The sequence below is a fragment of the Corvus cornix genome, chromosome 4A (genome assembly GCF_000738735.6).
Source record: "Corvus cornix cornix isolate S_Up_H32 chromosome 4A, ASM73873v5, whole genome shotgun sequence".
Classification (NCBI taxonomy): Eukaryota; Metazoa; Chordata; class Aves; order Passeriformes; family Corvidae; genus Corvus; species Corvus cornix.
In genome coordinates, this window is record NC_047058.1 from 17580337 (window position 1) to 17599738 (window position 19402).

The window sequence follows — 19402 nt, forward strand, 5'->3', positions numbered from 1 at the left end:
AATAGAGTGTCCCAGGCTTATATGAGCTCTCCCTCTGCAAATAGCACCTCAGACCTTCCCATTTACAGCATCTCAAATTCATGCTTTGGGGATATTCCATTGTCAAGAAGGGTCTATTTTTCAAACAGCTCTCTTGCAAACATATCCCAAAATGTGACAGCCAGACAACTCCCATACCAGCCCTGCTAATGGATTTCTGCAAAGTCTAGACCTGCTTGCACTGCGCTTTGGGAATACGTTTGTTTTGAGTGCTACCACAAATAGCATCTCCACCACTGTGCCATCAATTACATGGGTGCTACCCACAAGTCACTCTTTCACAGCTCTCCACTGAGAGTTCAGCATCTTGCTCCCAACTAAAAGGAAGAAAGGGGATAGAAACCTCGAGTATCACGCCTAGTTGTTACAAATGCATTTAACTGGTAATTGATGTGGCTGAGCATGCAGCCTCCTACCTCTCCCATGAAGCCTTGTTAGCAGCACCGAGGTTGCTCTCCTGCTTGGGAAGCAGTTCAAATATTGAGGTGTGGTCCCCAAATGACACCAGTCAAAGCCCCTGTGACCTGACACCAGCATTACTGGTGTGCAATGACCAGGGGAACACGGCTGAGGCAGATGAGAGCGTGGTGAGGGCAGGGTGAGGGCCTGCTCTGCACCATCTGGCAGGCACGGGATGTGCTCTGGGCCCCACAGAATGGTGCAGCAGCAGTGGCTGTTGGAATATCTGCTGTCCCAGGGATGCCAGGGGCACAGTTCCACTGGGAATGGCTGTCAGTACACACCACTATGGATCCCCTGCCAGGACAGGGCTCACACTGCTTTATTCTGAGAGCAGGGCCAGGAGCACACGCTGAGAATCCAGATCACCACCCCTCTTTACCCTTACTGCTGCAGCCTGATGGAGACAGTAAAAACCTTGAGGCTATTTATGTTTATGGCATTCATTTGCCACATTTTCCACGGCTACGCCGAGCAGCTGCTGCAGTGTGACCCATGCAACACAAACACCCACACTCAGCCAGGTACCACCTGCAATCTCCATTAGATTAATCTGCACTTGCTACTGGTGTAACTTCCCACCTGACAGGAAAGGTAGGAAGCTTTAGCCGGGCCCTGGCAGACCCCAGCTATTTGATATGGGAGTTTGTTAATGCCTGGCTGGTGGCTGAATTACCACACTGCATGTGAACAGAGGAGCACTGCGGATGTTCCCGGGCTGAGGTCCCCCCCTGCAAAGTGTCACAGAGCTTAATCTCCCCCTAAGCTTAGATATTTTCTCTCTTACAGATCTTATTTAAAATCTGAAATCAGGCTGAGGCAGCTCCAGCCGTGCCCATTTCTGCATTCAACAAGGTGCACTGCTTCTATGGAAGGACAAGCAGAAAGTGCTGAAACAGCACTGGGCAACAGAGAACAGGCTCTGCTCAGGCACCTTTAGTACAAGAAAATGCTGATGCAGGGCATCAAGACCAGAAAATATCAGAATTGCTTTAGTCAGGCTGAAAAAAAATGACATGCAATTATCAAAACCATTAGAAAAGGCTGCATTTGCAGGGGATCCACCCAGAGACTTGATTACTGCCACAGCTGCCTCTGGATTTCTCAGGGGTTCCTTAACATCACAAACTGAACCCAGCCAGGGCAGGGACATCTGCAGGAGGGGACAGAGCTGCATGCAGGTCACTAACTCCATGCTAGAGACGAGTAAAACAATACAAACTGCAAGTAGCTCTTGGGGATGCTGTGACCTTTGCTGTTACAGATGGGTTTATTCCAAATGACAGAAGCATTTAAATGACTGGGTAATGGTTTCCCCTCCAGAATTGCATTTCTTGCTACATCAGACATTGCTGACTCTTAAATTATAGTTTGTCATAAAGTAGGTTTTTCCAGTCCTTGCTCCTCAGGAGCTGGCTGGGACAGTGATATCATTCCTAAGGAAAAGCCACAAACTTTAAGTGAGCTACGGTCAAATTCAATTAAAAACAACACAAGCATTTAGAGTTACAAAGAACAAAACTTTCTAGAGCCAGCTGGCCTGGGGGGGGAGGTGTGGAAAAAATAAAATCAAGGCTTAGTTTGTGTAGCAGCAGATTTGAGTCAGTGTGCTGGCATTTGGGATGCAAATGCTGCAAGGGGCTGCTCTGGGAGAATGGACTCTGCTGAGAATGGGGATAAAGGCCTGACTGTTGAAGAGCTTCATTCGTGCACCGGTGAAAAGCAAGTCCAAAGTGCAGCGTGGAGTAACAACGGGGCAGACAAAGAGCAGCCCAGAGAGGCTGGAGCCACAACAAGAGAGCAGGCAGGGAGTAACAAGCTTCTGCAGCGAGAAATGAAGTAAAACAAAAGGCTGGTCTGGAAAAGCTTTGGCAGTGGAAAAAACAGGACACATTTATACAGGTTTCTTCCAAATGGCCTGCTAACCACTGATGCTTGTAAAGCTGGGCACACAGCGTGCTCTGGGGTAGTGCTTGATCCCAGCTGACTGAGATCCACCCTGCCCAGGGCATGAGGAGGCAGAGCAAACAGCAAAATGATGCTCCACAGCAGCACATCCAGGTGCTTCACTGGCGAACAAAACTATTTCCACACCCAGGAACACAAGAGATACAAACGTGGTCTTTCTGAGGCTGAGAAGAGGAGCCTCTGTGTGTGAGGCAAGTAGCTCCCTGCTGTGAGGGGAAACCCAGGGAATACCCTTCTTTTCATCCTTATTTTCAGAGGTGACATTCAGGAGCAGTGCTGGTCTTCCCCTTGTCATGGAAGGCATTGGACCATCAGACTGAGGTCATGGCCTGTGGAAGTGTTCTATAGACTTCAGTGAGCTTTGGATGAGGCTCTGCAGCTGGGCAAGAAGTAAGTCTCCATGCCTGAGAGAGTAATGCATATCTATGTAGAAAAATATGAGCTCAAGGCACTGCCCAGTGCCATACTTCAGCCTTTTTAGTACTTCTTCGAGGTTACATAATAATGTAAATTACACGTTTATTCAGAATGACACCACCTGCACTGATGGACACTTCCTCCAACCTGAGCAGTGGAAGCCCAGGACTCAGGGAGCCGTGTCAAGCTGCAGGGCACAACCTGGATTGCTGCAGGGCTCAGGAGGGAATCCTATTCCTCCCACTCCTGCAGACCCTACTGTATTGCCCAGGGAGCATTTCCAGCTAAAGCAAAGTCAGCCAGGGGCAAAATGAAGGACTCAGTAGGTTAATGGTCTCATTTGGTGCAGCAAATCCTCTGAAATCCACTGACAATTTAGGAACATAATCCCCTCTCTTTTATTAGTGACATGCTTCAGTCTTCCCTACAAATCTGAGACTACAGTTTCCCTACTACCCCAAACGCACACAGAGTGATTTTCCTCAAAAAGGATGGACTCGTCTAACTGTCTGGTAGGAACGTCTTTGCCCCTGAACACAGCGAGGATTAAGGTGTGAAATTCCTATTAGGGCAAGGGGATTAGGCTGTTGCATTTACATAAGGATTTGACACAGAGGATCAGTTCATCATTCGCTGATGCACAGCCTCTGTGAGGGGCTAACAGCTGATGTTTCAGCAGACAGGGAAGCTCCTCCTTCACAAATGTACTTACATCTTTCTGCACGATGCTGCCTGGGAAGGCCAATTCCTTCCTGATCCCTTCAGCAATCACTGTAAACCCTAAAGCATGAGCTACAGGATTGCCCTGATTATTGTCTCGATACATTTACATCCGAAGCAGCGCACTGGAAAGTAATCGGTGAGGAAAACTGCTAGATTTGGAATCAACAAAATCCACGCAAATACCACGCCTGCAAAAAGTATCTGGGAAGCACCAGCTCAGGGATGAAAACTATGCCATAAGTGCCTGTATTAGAGTGACAAAATGTTTTCAGATCAAAAAAGAGACTATAGCTTAAGTATGTGGTTTTTAAGAAAGAAATTCCACCCCAGCTGCTGTTTCTTCACTGAAAAGGTTCATGTAATAAGGCCCTGTGCAGGCATGTGGGCATAAATAAAAGGTCCAGGGCACCCAAGTGTCCACTACCACGCCTGCTATCACAGCTCATGAATGTGAGGCACTAAAATTCAGAGTCCTCATTCTTACAATAAGGTCAGAAGATCACACCAACGCAGCCCTTTCCCTCAGCAGCTCTGCATGCTACATTTAGCACTGAGTTAGGCAGGTACGTTTCCACTTCAGTTCACGTTCCTCAATCATTCTTGACTTTAGCCCTGGGAGCACAGCAGCCCAAACTCTCAAAAGGTAGTTTTACTTCTTGGTACCTCAGGGCTTTTGATCAGGGAAGAAAATGCAGAAGCCAGCAACACTTTCTGGTCTCGAGTTTAACAGCAAACCCTTAGTACATTCATACATCAGCTTATCCATGTTAGTGTGCATTTCATCAGTGAACTGTAAACACTCAGTGCCTTGTTTGGTTGCCACAGAGCACCTCAAATAAATAAATTACCAAAAAGCCATTCACACCTGACTAGAATAAATACATTATTCATTGTTTTATCTTTCACAAAATCCGAGGAGCAGTGTGCTCTTCTGAGGCAGAGCAGGAGTCATTCATAGCTATTTAATAGATGTGACCTGCACAGCAGAGGATTATTACAAAGAATGAGCAGGCAGGCAGTCACTGGATTAAGGAACAGTGATTCATAAATCCAAATCCCTGTTTCACATGTTGCTTTTATATGGAACCTGGTAAAAGCCTGCCTGAACCAGCAGTGGAAACCACACCTTTTAATTTCATTCGTGCATTTCTGAAACATCAGGCCACTTCTGGCACACGCTGTCACTTCCCTGACTCGGGAAGAAAAAGGTGCATGCTAAAGAAGCCATAAACAGTATCTGCTGGTGCTCCCTTTTCTATTATGTTGACTTTGATTCAGGTCCTTGTAATTACCAGGAACAAGAGAAAGACAAATAAAATTATCCCAGCTGTTTGCGGCGGACAGCCCCGGCCTCCCAGCTGAGAGCTCTTTGTGCTGCTGAGAGCGTCACCAAGCAACCAGCCCTTGCAGCTGCCAGGCTGCAGGAAAGAAGTGAAAGCATGACTTCTGGAAAGGAAGCACATGTGAAGGTTGGGACTGAATCAATCTCAGCTTTGTCTCCTGCCTAAATATGGCACCAGAGATCGCCCTCAATGGATCTCACCCGCTGAGGGGGCAGAACCCGGATGCTTCTTTTGTTTTAGAAGCCAGAGCCTTGCAGAACTAAGCCCAGGTACTCTGTAAGCTTTGGATGCAATGAAAAGAGGGGAGATTCAGGCTGTTAGGATGCTGTTGAGACTTCTACTCTTCATCAGCCTTAGCTGGTGGTCCAAAAAGCAGCAGAAGGTGGCCCACAATGCAGCTGCCAGAATGACTGCATGGTCCCAGCTGTAAGTCACACCCACGTGTAAGTCAAGTGGAGGTGAAAAAGGATTGTCTGGTAATTGAAACAGTATGGCAAGGAAAGCAAAGCAAACAGGCAAATCCCCACGCACACAGGCAGGGAGTGAATAAAATGGGAGGAGGGAAAATGGGGAGATAAATGACCATTCAAAGTGCGCTCTGCTCGTTACCGATTGTACAGCACTGTTTAGGGATGGGCAATAGACATTCTTCCTGCAGAATTTAGGGAGGATTGAGAAACCCTGGCTGGCACCATCCCTGAGCCATAGCTCCCCCCCAGCTCTCAGCAGCCTTACAAGTGAGTCCTGTTTTACCTAAAGGCAGCTAAGACAGAGATCCGTGAAAACTCTTCCAACCTGGACATTGAAGACAAATTGACGAATTCATTTCAGCTCCCTGTGAGTTTAAATGTGCCACAGCAGCCCTGTCTGAGAACACCAAATTAATTGCCTTGCTCCTGGTCACACAGTGCAGTTGGATTCATGCCAGGAGCCCCGAGACCCACTCCTGAATACCTGCAGCACACTGCCACTCATCTGTGACATCAGCTATTTCCTGTGGCAATTACCTTCTTCTGCTTTTGACAGAAAGAAGGTCTTTGTGAGTGCGCTTAGAAAAAAAAAACAAGTTGGTTTTCACTCATTATGAGATCTGTAAAAGAGTGCTCAGTGCACTTTTGGCCCAACTTTATTTTTCCTTATCTACTGTCCATTTTACACTACAGTGAACACATGCAACTGGAAACAACCCAAACAATGTATGTTAGGGTCAGATGCCATTTTTCCCAGCATCTCCTTTTTGTAAGCATGAGGCTTCTGCAGAAACAGTGTAAAAATGGAGCAGTTCTACACTGCTTGGCACTAAATCACTACCTGCTGCCAAGAGCAGTGCAAAAGCTTTATGAAGAAGCTCATGATATGGATGAAAATTCAAGGAAAAGCAGACATTTCAAGAGCTGTTCTCCATTTTAAAACTGCAAGAAATGCCAAGACTGTAAAGATCTCTGTTGCTCTACAGTGCTAAAAATAGCATTTGCCAACAACTCTACTGAGTCTCTTGTATAAAATTCAGCCTTATGGCTTTCATTTCGATTGTGAAAGGAACACATCATTTTGCAAACCTCCGTTACCAGGGTTGTCTAAAATGAAGGAAATCCCCAGTACCATTTACTCTGAAAATATTAAAATTCACTAGAAGCAAAAAAGATGCTTCAAATTTCAGCTGGTATTAAGAGATGTAAGTTCTTGTTTCTAATCCATTATGAAGGGCTTTCAAGTAGGCAAGAATAACATTCTTAGATCCTAATGTTGGCTACCTCACTCGACTCTTTGATACACTTCATTTACATGTAATCCTGCAGCCTGCCAGCAGTTGATAAGGTTCCTGATATCTGCACATTTGAGAAAGGGAAGTTTAGTTCCTGATGGGCTAAAACTGAGCTCCGTGATGGAAGGCTGCTCAGGTTTAGGGTTTCACAGAGATTTTTTGCTTGTCTGCAACTGCTTCTCAGCATTTCTCCCCAAATAATTTATCTGCCAAGTTAAAAACTCTTGACCAAGTTGAAATGGCTGCACTGGATTTTCCCTTTTTTATGAGTTCCTGTTAACACTGGGTGGTGGTGTGGAGAAAAGTGAGGGGTGGATTTTTCTCTCCATTCCAGTGATACTATCTGGTAGACAAAAAGAGTGCACAAGTTACATATTAAAGTGGCTGGGAGAAGTTACAAACACTGAGTCAGTGGCTTTACAGCACATCTGACTGAAGAATGGACAGGTCCATACTCATCAAGAGCAAGACATTTACAAGCACTAAATTTTATGTCCCTCATGTAAAGAGCAGGATGACTCCATGCAGTTTTGAAAAACCCATTTCAAATGCTCTACCATAGAATCATAAAACAGTTTGTGTTGGAGGGGACCTTTAAAGGGCATCTCATCCAACTCCTCTGCAATGAGCAGGGACACCTTCCACTGTCCCAGGTTGCTCCAAGCCTTGTCCAACCCAGCCTTGAGCACTTCCAGGGATGGGGCAGCCACAGCTTCTCTGGGCAACCTGTGCCAGGGCCTCACTACCTTTGCTGTAAAAAACTTCTTCCTTTTACCTGATCTAAACCTACCCTCTTTTAGTTTAAAACCATTACACCTCATCCCACGTAAAAACGTGTCCCCATCTTTGTTATAAGCCCCCTTTATTTACAGAAAGGCTGTGCCATGCCATGCCATGCAGTGGGATAAGACATGTCACCTGCCTGTAGAAATTCCGGGTATTCCCCACGCGCAGAGCTACAGCTTCTCTCAACATCTTCACGTAACTGGAAACTTTGGGTCTCCAAAGGAAGTGAACCTGGGTGCCAGGTCACCTCCACAGCCCAGCCACAGGCAAACTCCCAGGTTCAAAGTTGCAGGCACAAAAATACAGCAAGCAGGGGGTGATTCACCACTCCACAGTGAACAGGCTCTGACCATTTGGAACCTCCTGCCTGCCTCACCAGAGCCCCAGATTCTCAAGGTGTGTCCCCCTGAGGGAATTCAGGGGGTATTTGCTCACTCTGTGACCTACTGCAGGTAGGGAGAGGTGAGCAAAAATAATACATGTGATGCCACTCACAGGGACACGAGTACCCCAGCCCTGCTGGCTGCTTCAGGAGAAGACAGGAGCACGGCACAGCCACTCGAGCAGCTCTTTACTTCCTTCCATACTCTGAGACACATCTGAGAACGTGGAGAGGTGAAGTGGAAAGATAAATGGAATACAACAGTATTTTAAAAAGCTGCTCCTTTCCCTGTGAATTTCAAATGGATACCATATGCTTTAGCGTGCTGTTTTGATTCTCTGCTAAGATATTATTCACTAGCCTGCCTCAGCAAGACAATCCTCTCTCCAGAATAGTTATTTTTAGTTTGAAAAGATAAATATAAGAGTAATTTCCACCTGTGCTGCTTTGAACTTACGATCATCCATTACACTGCCTGTTCATCTCAGTCCCCCAACTTTTTAAATTCAAACAGTTCTTTCATCATCTTCACCAAGTGCTTCCACCTCCAGATCACTCAAGAAGATAGTAAATACCACTTGTTTCTTGATATTTCATTTTTACTCTGGTAAGAAGTTATTCCTACCCTGGTTTCTTCTTCTAAACCTGTTTCAAATCTGTGATAACATCTGCACTTATCACTGCTTCAGGTTCCTTCACAGGTTCTTGGAGGAGCCTTTCTTTCCTCATGAATTTTGAAGTCCAAATGTCCGCTGGCTCTCCTCCATCCATGGTTTTATTATTCTATACTAACAGATCAAGCTGAAAGGGGTTTTTGCATGTTATACCATGTTTTTTCACGGTTTTATCTTTCAGTTGATTTATCTAGCACAGAAGCTGAGTTTCCTGGTGTATTTTCACTGCCAGACATACAGACGAGAGCAGGTACCATTAGTCCCACTCTGCTCCTCTTTCAGCACTATTTTGGGCATGAGGGAGTGAGGAAGGGCACAAAGATGATGTCAGGAGTGCAGGGGCACAGCAATAACTTGAGGAAATGCTGCTTTCACTCACAGAAGAGTGCACACATGAGATGCTTTCCTGAACCCGTTTCAGTTCCCTGCTCAGAGAACCTGAATAAAGACAGAAAACCCAACACCTGCAGCCATAAGCTGCTCTCCCAGGAGCACAGGGAGGTGCTTCAGGTGGGGGCTTGGACTTCTCTGTCACAGGCAGGGATTGATGTCCACGGCCCCAGGACCAGAGCTGTGGGTCCTGCAGCCCCAGGGGACTGAGCACCAGATAAGCAGCACAGAGCAGATGGCGAGGGCAGGACAGTGAGGAAGGAGCCCGAGTCCTGCTCTCCCCTGCTGCCCTGCAGGTTCAGGGGCTGCATAATTATTCTGTGGAGCCAATAAAGCTCCTTGAGCTCATTGTCCTCCAGATAACAGAGCTCAGACCTGGAGGACTGGCAGGACTGACCTCTCATGCCAGTTCTGACTGGAGCAAAATCCCCTGGAAAAACCTGCTAATGAGTGGTGCATATTATCTCATCTTCCCCATGTCTGGTTTTTGTTCATAACTAAATCCCCCATTTGGGGGGAAAAAAAAAAAAAAGAGAAAAAAGAAACAGTAAAAGGAAGGATAGATCTTACACCCACTCTAGCTGAAAAATCCTTGTTCTGAAAGTATTTTTCAAGATAAAAAACATAGAAAAGCACCATGAGCTAATACACGCTCATTTCCTACTTATTTCAGATTATGTGGATAATTTTAAAACTGTTAATAACAATGAGATCTGCATTTATCTCATAGAATAATTTAAAAGTAAGCAAACATTTTCAAAGTGCAGTGAAAGACTGCAGTGAGATTCCTTTGGTTTTGGTTTATTAGGGTGAGGGAAGCAAAAACAAGAACTTGGCTCGAGGATATCAGAGCACAATAGTCCCTGGGATTCTTTAATGAAGGAAGAGTTTAGATTGCTTAGACAGCAAATTGAGCTGCAGAGCTGTGTTTTACAACACTTAATAAAATGTATTTATACAGATAAAATCATGTTTACTCACATACACAGTGCCTGCTGTTAACCAGGGAACTAGAACTAGGTCTAAGAGTATAGATTATTGTTATATATCACTGTATAACATTCAGCAAAGTCTGGCTGCACATTCACAGGGGACAGGGTGTGCCTGTGGCTCGGAGCAGTGAATGCTCTGGTTATTAGCCCTGCTTATTCCTCCCTATTCAGCCTGAGCAAATCTCCAGGAGCAGGGCTGCAGTTCCAGCTCTGTTTCAATCGATTTGCTGCAGCCTGAGGAGCACTGGGACAGCCCTCAGCTCTCACAGCTCCTCTCTGCACCTCCCCACACATGCAGGCCTACCTCAGCCAGCTCTGAAAAGCTCCAGGGATTGCATCCTACTTATTTTTTCCCTCCTCAACTCCTTTAGACACACTGCTATGACACACATTTCTGTGTATCTTTTGTCACTCCTGGCGGAGCTGAGGGTGGATGGAGGCTGTATCCTCTGCACGTGAGCAGGGCTCTCACTCCTTCCCTTACTGACCCACACAAACACCTTTGTTGTCACTGGCATCGTGGTCAAAAGATGGGGTGAGGAGGCTTTGACAACCTCTCACACTCACAGGGCCCTTTGCAGCACGGATTAATTTCCTTAATATTTAAGCTCCATCAAGACACACAAAAATGAATAACCACTGGTTCAGGCCCACGTGCAGTTTCAGAGCCAAGAAAGAAGGAAATGCTGTTGTGCTGGCTGACAGCTCTTTCATTCCATTTCTTGCCAGCCTCTGTCACCTGGTTGGTTGCCTTTATTCACACCTAGTGCAGGCTTTTCCTAGAGAGAAGTGTGAGCCGTGCCATAACTTACCTGCTACTGAGTGAAAACAGCTTTTTGGTTGAAGGCCAATTAAGAGCTGAGAAGGGAAGAGAAGAAGTGGTTCCAGGCAGACAAGAAGAAAAGGTGAACTTGCCCCAAGATGTGGAACGTGGCACCAACCACCATGAGATTCTCAAGGTGTGTCCCCCTGAGGGAATTCAGGGGGTATTTGCTCACTCTGTGACCTACTGCAGGTAGGGAGAGGTGAGCAAAAATAATACATGTGATGCCACTCACAGCCTAACACTAAGGACACTGGCACACCAGAATATGCAAGACATTTCCCCACTAAAAACAGGGCAAATTCACATATTGGATTATTCCAGGTGATCAAAATAAGACATTTACAAGAATCCATACCCTGAGGTAGATGCTTGCTCAGAATATTTTAAGTGTAACCTTCTCCCTCTCAGAGCAGGAGGGGCTCTCATTCACACTGGTGGGATTGCTGCTCAAGCATCAAAAAGGAACCAGAAACTTAAGTTTCATGTAGCGACACAAACTCACAATGGAAAAAACAACAAGGCTTTCTTGGCCTGTCCACAGCTCCAGATATTCAGCCTTATTTCCCTTGCTCATTTTCAGCCCATTTATTCCAGGATAAACCCTCTGGCACTACAGTGAATAATCCTCTTCTCTCTTGGGATTCAGAGTGAAAAGGGAACATGTCACTCTGTATGACAGAGAGGACTGCTAAAATAAAGATGCTACTGAGGATGGAATTTTTAGCATACGTCCCTTTCGGGGTGTGAATAGCACCAGGATGCAGTAATAGGGGCCACGTACTTCTAGGTCACCAGGTCAGGTCTGACTGCATCTTTCAATAATTTTGACAGCCTGCCATCTGTGACACAAGGAGCAGGTGTTCATGTGGAGCGTGGTCAGTACGTGGCTCTAAAATCAACCATTTCCAGCAAACAGCAGCACAACTCTGGAGCCTGCTTGTGGACTGGGAGCCTCACTGCCTTGAGAGAAAAACGGATTTACCAGTATTTTTTACCACAGCCAGGATCTGCATAACAGCAATGCGCCAATGAGTACACAGCACCAAAGCCCTTTGGATGGCAGGCAGGAGGATGACACCTCCTCCAGAACCTGAGAGTGAGGCAAAGCAATGGCAAAACATCCAGCAAAGTCTGCAAGCTGATGTTCTCCTCCACTGTCTCCCCTTGCTCTACACACAGAATTATAGAATGCTTTGTGTCGAAAGGGCTCATAAAAAACATCTCACTCCATTTCCCTGCCGTGGGCAGGGACACCTTCCACTATCCCAGGTTGCTCCAAGCCCCATCCAGCCTGGCCTTGGACACTTCCAGGGATCCAGAGCCAGGGATCCAGAGGCAGCCACAGCTTCTCTGGGCACCCTGTGCCAGGACCTCCCCACCCTCGCAGGGAAGAATTTCTTCCCAATATCTAATTTAAATCTGCCCTCTGACAGTTTAAATCCATTTTCCCCTGTTCCATCACTACCTATCTTGGGGAGTGGCCGGAGACCACACCAGTGGTAACCAGGTCAGTACCATGCTCACAGGAGAACAGGTTTGATCAAGCCTTCAGCTGCTGAGATCATCCTGTGTCTGCTTTAAGAAGCACAGGAATCAGGATTTACAGTGTTCCTCTTCACCCAGATTCTGTGGCCCACAGACCCGAGGAAACAGAAATTAATAAGCACAAGGTTTCTGAATAACAGCTCGGAAAGTCTTCTGAATATTTTATCCTAAGTACTCAGATACACACTCATGGAAGCTCGGCTTATTCATTCGAGCGAGCGCTAAAATCCTTGTGGGATACCTGCGGACTAATTGGTTTTGTCTGTGTTAGAGTCTAGTCACTGCATGAATCAGGCAGTGCTGAACCGCCAGCTTAGACTAAGAGCTCCCTGAAGATAGAGAACTAGGCTGTGTTGTCTGGCTCTGTAAGTGACTTGGGTTCAGAAGTTCTCCAGTCCATACATTATTACTAATCCTCCTTGCATGACACATGGCTGCTGCAGAGGAGTAATCTCACGCAAGCACCCTAAGCCAGAGCATCTGCAACAGCACTGGGGAGGAGTGAGGCTGGGAGCTAATCCCCATCCTGAGTGAGGATGTGGGCAGGGATCCTGCCTGCTCGATTCCTCTGTGAACCCAGACCTGTCCTCTCACTATTAAAATGGGAGATTTATGCGGGGCCTGGCAAATCTCAGCAGCGAGCAAGAAGCTCCGAGAGGAAAGGACTGAGAAACAGACACAAACCAGATCCAGGTTTGTTGTTGCAGCTCTGTGCAGCAGAGAGGGAAGGTGGGACTCGCTGCTCCCCTTTGCACTGGCTGCTGCAGGAGCTTTAGCAGAAGGTGGGATACAGAAAACACTTGCACTCCTCTCCTGCTCTTACATTTCCTTTGGGCTCCAGCTTTATATGAGTGCATGGAACTGCTTTTCTGGGGTCACTTCAATGCAGTTTTTCAGTATCCTAAAGGGCAGCCAACAACTTAGAAGCATGAGGAGTTCTGACATCCTTCCCCTCAACGTGTGCGATAACCCAAAGCAATTTGCTCACTTCCTAACCTTGAACCTCGTGCCTCAGGGTGTGGGGTAACTATTGCCTGGGCTCTGGAGGGAACAGCTTCCCTCTGATCTTCCAGCCTTGCAGATGCTACTGGGTACAGTCACACAGGTGTCACCTTCTTCCTGAGCACCAATCACAGATTACAGATGTTGGAGGAATTTCAGTATTTCAGTACAAACCTTGTCCTATGTCCCATTGATACAGTTTCATTAATACAATCAATAGATCTACACTATCTTGGAAAAGTTTGGTCCACTACTAACACTTGAGCAATTAATTTTTTACTTTTTTTTTTTCCAAATACCAGCTTAAAATCAGTGCAGCAGCTCCAAAGTTTGTTTGGTTTCTCCAGTGCAGTATTTAGGAGATGCTTTATCAACCTATTTCATTGACTTTGATCACAAAGTCCCAACTTTAAACTTGCTGTAAGCTTAGTCATCCTGCTTCTCCCTCCATGGCTGCTGCCCTTCCTCAGTGCAGGAAACCTGAAATGAAATGAAATGGCAACTTCTTGCCTGGCCAGGAGAGGTGGGCTGGCCCCTGGGGCACTGGCATCAGCTCTGCAAACAGGGAATGAACTCCACTCATCACCTGCCACTCGATATCCTTATCAAAGCAAAGGCTGCTAGAGGGGACCATTTTATTAAGACTGGAAACTCTTTTGGGAGCACAGTCACAAGTGCCCTGACATATGGAAATGGATGTAATTTCATCTGATGAGACAGCTAACACTCAGATGGAGCAGCAGCACTGTGTCTGGGCAAGAGAACAGCCAATGAGCAGAGCATGGCTGACTTCTCCCCGTGTTTGAAGATTTCAAAGGCCAGAGGAGATCACTGCATGTTATTGTGGCTAAAACCATAATCTGTTCCCTGCCTGTTGACCAGAATATCTCCATTTATGTGGAACTGAAGCATACAAGCTCTCCCTGCTCTGAACAGCACCTATTCTGCTTATTTGTGGTGATAATTGTTGGGTCACACAATGGGGTGTTTAGCTAAACAGCTGAAGAAAAAGGAGGAGGAATTCTATACCAAAAAAAAGCCAAAACTTAATGCTAAAGTACAACTGAACACGTCTGATGAATTTCTGGTTATGCCAGAGTATCACCCAACTCAGCCAATGACCAAAAAAAAAGAGTGATATTTCTCATTACATCTCTTCAGGCACTTGGCTGAACAACTCACAGACCTTAGAATAAAATGTAAAATGCAGGGCAGAAAAAGAGAAGTTCAGTGTGCACAGAAGACACCAGCTTTCACAGGTCACTTAAAAGCCGGAAGGAATGCAGGCAGAGCCCACCTGCAAAGCAAGGTGCTGAAAGGAGCTGCGCTGGGCTGCCAGCGATGGAGCAGCCTCCCCTATCCCAGAGAGCACCGACCCATTGTGCACCACGGTGAGAAGGAAGCTCAGGCACGAGCAGGACAGTAAATCTATGCAACACTTGCAGAGTCTAGCTCAGCTTACTGCATTCAGAATATCCAAATGCAACTTCATCCACGGTCTCAAATTCTGCTTTCTAATTTGGTTTGCTAACGACGCGAGGCAGGATCTGTCATCGTGTGTTTATCAAGTAGCCAGTGCTGCCAGGAATCCAGACTTGTTTGGGACATTGGGTAGAACTAAGAGTTTAAAAAAGGAGGAAGAATCTACCAAAATAACTGTTTTCCAGCGTGATTCACAGGCCTGCCCAAATTAAATCCTGAATGTGTATATTTTAATTACATGTATTACACATCTCAAAACGACAGCAGTTGTAGCTGTGGAACAAAGTGCTGGATTTGGCCCATTAAAGCATTTGTTTAATGCACTGAATCCTTTGACCTACACCATTTCCTGTACAGCCACGGAAGTTCCGAAGTTAAATCTCTGTTGTGATCCCCCGTCACAACCCATTTTTGGTCAACTACCTGAAAAACCTCTTGAGCTCCGTGGTGTGCACCAAGAGGTAATGAGATGCTCCAGGGAGGGAAGGAGCTCGAGTACAGACATTAGAAATATGTGCAAGTTAAATATACTACTTAAACACAAGATGCTCATTTAGCAGCTTCAAGGGCCGTATTTCTCCAGCCAACCCAAGACATAAAAAGAAACAAAAATTCATTAAAATAACCTAACCTCACTATTGTTTCAAGTGCTACATTTATTCAAATCCAGCCCACCAGCTCTCAATTAGCTGCTTTCTCACTCCAACTGCAGCAGGTCTGCAGTGCACAGAAATGTAATTATTCACACACCACCCTGTCATTGCCACCACTGTCTGTACTTCTAAAGCATCTTGATTACTCCACTGATGAGCACTATGGAAATGCCTATAAATAAAATAATCATCTCCCCTCATTAAGTTCCAGCTCGTGGACTGAGGAAGGATGATTTTCCTTTGTACGTTCCTTTTGTAAATTTTATCATTTCACAACAGAGGGAGCAACGTGCCTCTGATGGCACTCAAAGAGACAGGCTGTCAGGATTCTTGTCAGTATTTCAGCTTTGAGCAGCTTGCGTTTTTGCATGAATATTTCCTCCTGAAAATAAAGTGCTGTTTGTCAGAATTACGCATTCAGTAATCTCTTTCTAATGTCAGCATCAGACATGCAAAACCCCCTAATGTCATGTCAGGAGGTCAGATTTTATGGAGCAGTATGTCATGGAAACCCTAAACAGCCAGCACTGCACCCACAGCAGAAGCTTCCAGCTCTGACTTGCACACTTAGAACACACATCTATAGTGAAAAACAAGCACGGAAGGGAACCTTCCACTAAGCACAAAGCCTTGGTGAACCAGGTGTGCTCTTCAGGAAGCTTCAACAGTAATTGATGCTGCAAATAAATATCAAACATCCCATTATTGCCAAATCACAGTCTTGCTGTTTCCAAGGACTGCAATACTGGGTGTGCGTTTGCACACACAAACTCCCAGTAGTGTCTCCAGCATGCAATGAAATATCTCACTGCATAAAATGGTGAATTATAAAGCCAGAGAAACAAGTTAAATGTCATATCAGGGCTGATCCTGTCTTGCTCTCCAGCCAGAGGAATCACCACTTGCTCCTGTAAACAGCTAAAAGGGGGGAAGAGAGCAGTTTGATGGAAGCTCATGGAGCATCCTGTTTCTGCACCATCCAAAGCAACATCTCACCTCCAAACTGCCAGCACCTCTCAAAGAACTGAGGCCACTCACAGGCTCAGATTAAGCTCCTCATTCCCAGCTGGGAGAATAACAGGACTCTGTGCGTCAGCATGAGCAGGGAGCTGCTCTCAGGCCAGATGCAATTGTTAAACCCTCTGCAAAGCTGCTGTGATCCAAAGGGCATGGTCCTGTGCCCATGTGTGACCACCTCAGGGAGCACAGGTCACCTGACTCTCTCCTTCCTCTTTCCCTGGTCTCTCCCAAGGTTTCCAGCACATCGCTCCTTGTATCACTGCTCACTTACAGCAGGTTACTGTGGCTATGGAGAGTGCAGCTGGACAGTCACCCCCTCATGTTCAAACTATGCATCTTAGGAAGGAAAAGTGCTGCGTTGAGACAAGTGGAAAGGAAAGCTTCGGCAGACAGATGGGATTTTTTGTGTATCTGAAGCTGGAACCAGACAGTAACTAATGTGCAGGACACAGAGGATGGGACAAAGCAAGAATCACAGAATGACAGGATGGTTTGGGTTGGAAGGGACATTAAAGATCATCCAGTTCCAGCCCCCTGCCATGGGCAGGGCCACCAGACTGTCAGGCTGCTCTCAGCACCCAGGCACTACACCTGGACTGTGCAGGACACTGTAGGGACCTGTATTTGGGACAAACATTTTTATATGTAAAATCTGCATGTTCTTGGATAGAGCCAGTACTTAAACAATTTTCTCCAGAGACAGGACAGAGTTAATTTAAAGCAAAACCATCAACCCCTAGAACAGCCAGTGTCCAAACCCACACAAGAGCTGTGCTGCCTCACTCCAGAATCTGGAGCAGGAAGAATAGTGACAAAAATAAGATCGTTCCTCAATTACAATAAACAGAAATGTTAAATCAAGCTCAGAATTGCCTTGAAGAATCCAGCTCTTCCCAGCTCTAAAAATGATCCCCTCACATTCCTTTAAGGCTTTTCATAGATACAGCAATCTGAAATGGCTCATTGCTGTGTAGCTGCTAACAAGAGACAGATGTTTCCTTCAGTTCCAGCAACATGTAGACATGAAGCACAATATGATGACCTGCTAAATATTTCTGACTCTTTCTGCATGTTACCTCAAGGAATTGCACCACAGTTCCACGCTTTCCCTGCTCACTCTGGAGCTGGCCAGAAGAGCACGCTTGGATCAATCACTTTATCTTAGCAAGCCTTCATCAGAGGGCAAGGAAAGTCAAGCAACACGTTTTCACTGAGCAAAGCCAAAGCTGGAGAGTTCTTCCAGTTACTCCAGAGCCAGATCAGCTGGTGGCAGTGAGCCCAACTCCCCCTGTTATTTATTTAGCTGGCCCAGAAGACACGCACCACACGCCGGCGTGCAGGGCCAGCATCTGTTCCACCCAGACCCACGGCTACATTCTTCACTTGGTATTAATATCGGGGAAAATTTAGTAACCTAACCACTGGCATGAGAAGCCACACTTCTAAGAGAACAGATGGCAGCAATCATCTCAGCTTAATTTTAGGCTTCAAGAATTGGTCTGAGTCAGCAAAGCCGCACGATAAGAGGAAGAAAAAGACGGAACATCTGTAAAACCTCCTACCTGCTTCCCATCCAAGGTATACAGCTTTTTGACCACCCCTGTCTCCAGTTTGATAGCTTCAGTGATGTCAGTGAGGACTTGCTCAAAGGAGTGGGCAGTCTTCTTGTTGAGGAGCACCCGCACGGCCTTGCGGGGCTTCACCCCGCTGCGGATGATGGTCACCAGCTTGGGGCGCACGAAATCCTTGTTCTCCTTGGCCTGGGCGCTGTTGCTGCTGGCCAGGGACTGAGGTGCTTTCTGGTTGGCAGAGGTCTTCACATTGACTGACCAGTTGGGGTTGACGTTCTTGGTGTACTCCACCTTCTTGAAGAAGTTGTCAGACGAGCAGACGTAACTCTCCCCTTGAGGAAGGAAGGAGATTCTACAGTAACTACCAGAAAACAGGCTCTGTGCTCTTCCCCCATGGATCATGCAAACCATTAATAATTGTTTCCATTTGCTCGTTCTTAAAACATTCTGCCTTATTTTAATGTCGTATTTATGCTTATTTTAAATATTGCCAGTATTTCCACAAAGTAAGCAAGTCAGCCATCAGCAAATACATACAATCACATGAGCCAGGGGTTAAAAGAGGTTGAGTTATAGAAGTATTTAGGTACTTCAAGATGCAGCTAAGCTTTCCAAGAGCTTCAGAACAGTAAATTCATTTGACCACCCCCATTATTTCATAAATTTGCCAGTTTCCCCTTTGTCTTTACAGACCTAGCTACTATTTCAGTGTGTCATTCCCTGCCAAGAGAACATCAACATTCATCCACAAAGTGCCTTCTGCATCATGCCTGAAAAATAATCAAAATCTTGTCCTGAATAGTCTCCACTAAAAGTAGCCTTGATAAATCTAGCAAGCATAACAAATATGCATTGTTAGATCATCAGTGGTTTATTAGGGGACAGACCTAGCGGCAGCTGAGACTAAACACTGCACCAAATACCATTGCTTGCTTTTACATGGCTGCTACCAACCAAAAATACATTAAATCCAAATTTAAATATGGCAGAGAAGGGTTACATGGTCTTGTTAGTAATTCACAAAAAGCCCTTCCCTATCCCACCCAGAATTACTTTCAGGCTTTGTCTGTACTTTACAGGATCCTATCTATCTAAGGTTTTAAAAGCACCTTAAGGGATTTGTAGGAGCTTCTTTTGGGCCTGCAAATCTGATGGATGCTGGAAGAGTTATTACTAGAACGAGACTGTAAACCAGTATCCCTAAGGGAATGTAGCTGTCTGGTCTGAAATGACTCAGGCTGCTGAGCACTTGAGGATGCACTGAAAAAAAGTCACTCGCTGCCGGAGGAAGGAGCTTTCGTCTCGCCATTAGATAAAACTTTAATAGGAATGAAGGCATGACATGGGTACCTGTAGGATTTTAGA

At 45.9% G+C, this 19402-nt stretch overlaps 1 protein-coding gene across 6 annotated transcripts in view; it reads right to left on the bottom strand.

The window, feature by feature from the left end:
• The window catches only part of DCX (doublecortin), a 71789-nt gene that overhangs the window by 41954 nt on the left and 10433 nt on the right, over window positions 1-19402 (bottom strand). For all 6 annotated transcript variants that reach the window (XM_010403204.4, XM_010403207.4, XM_010403208.4 and 3 more), the window contains one exon: window positions 18029-18369. In XM_010403204.4, coding sequence (XP_010401506.1) covers window positions 18029-18369 — 341 coding nt within the window. The remainder of the gene's footprint in view (window positions 1-18028; window positions 18370-19402) is intronic.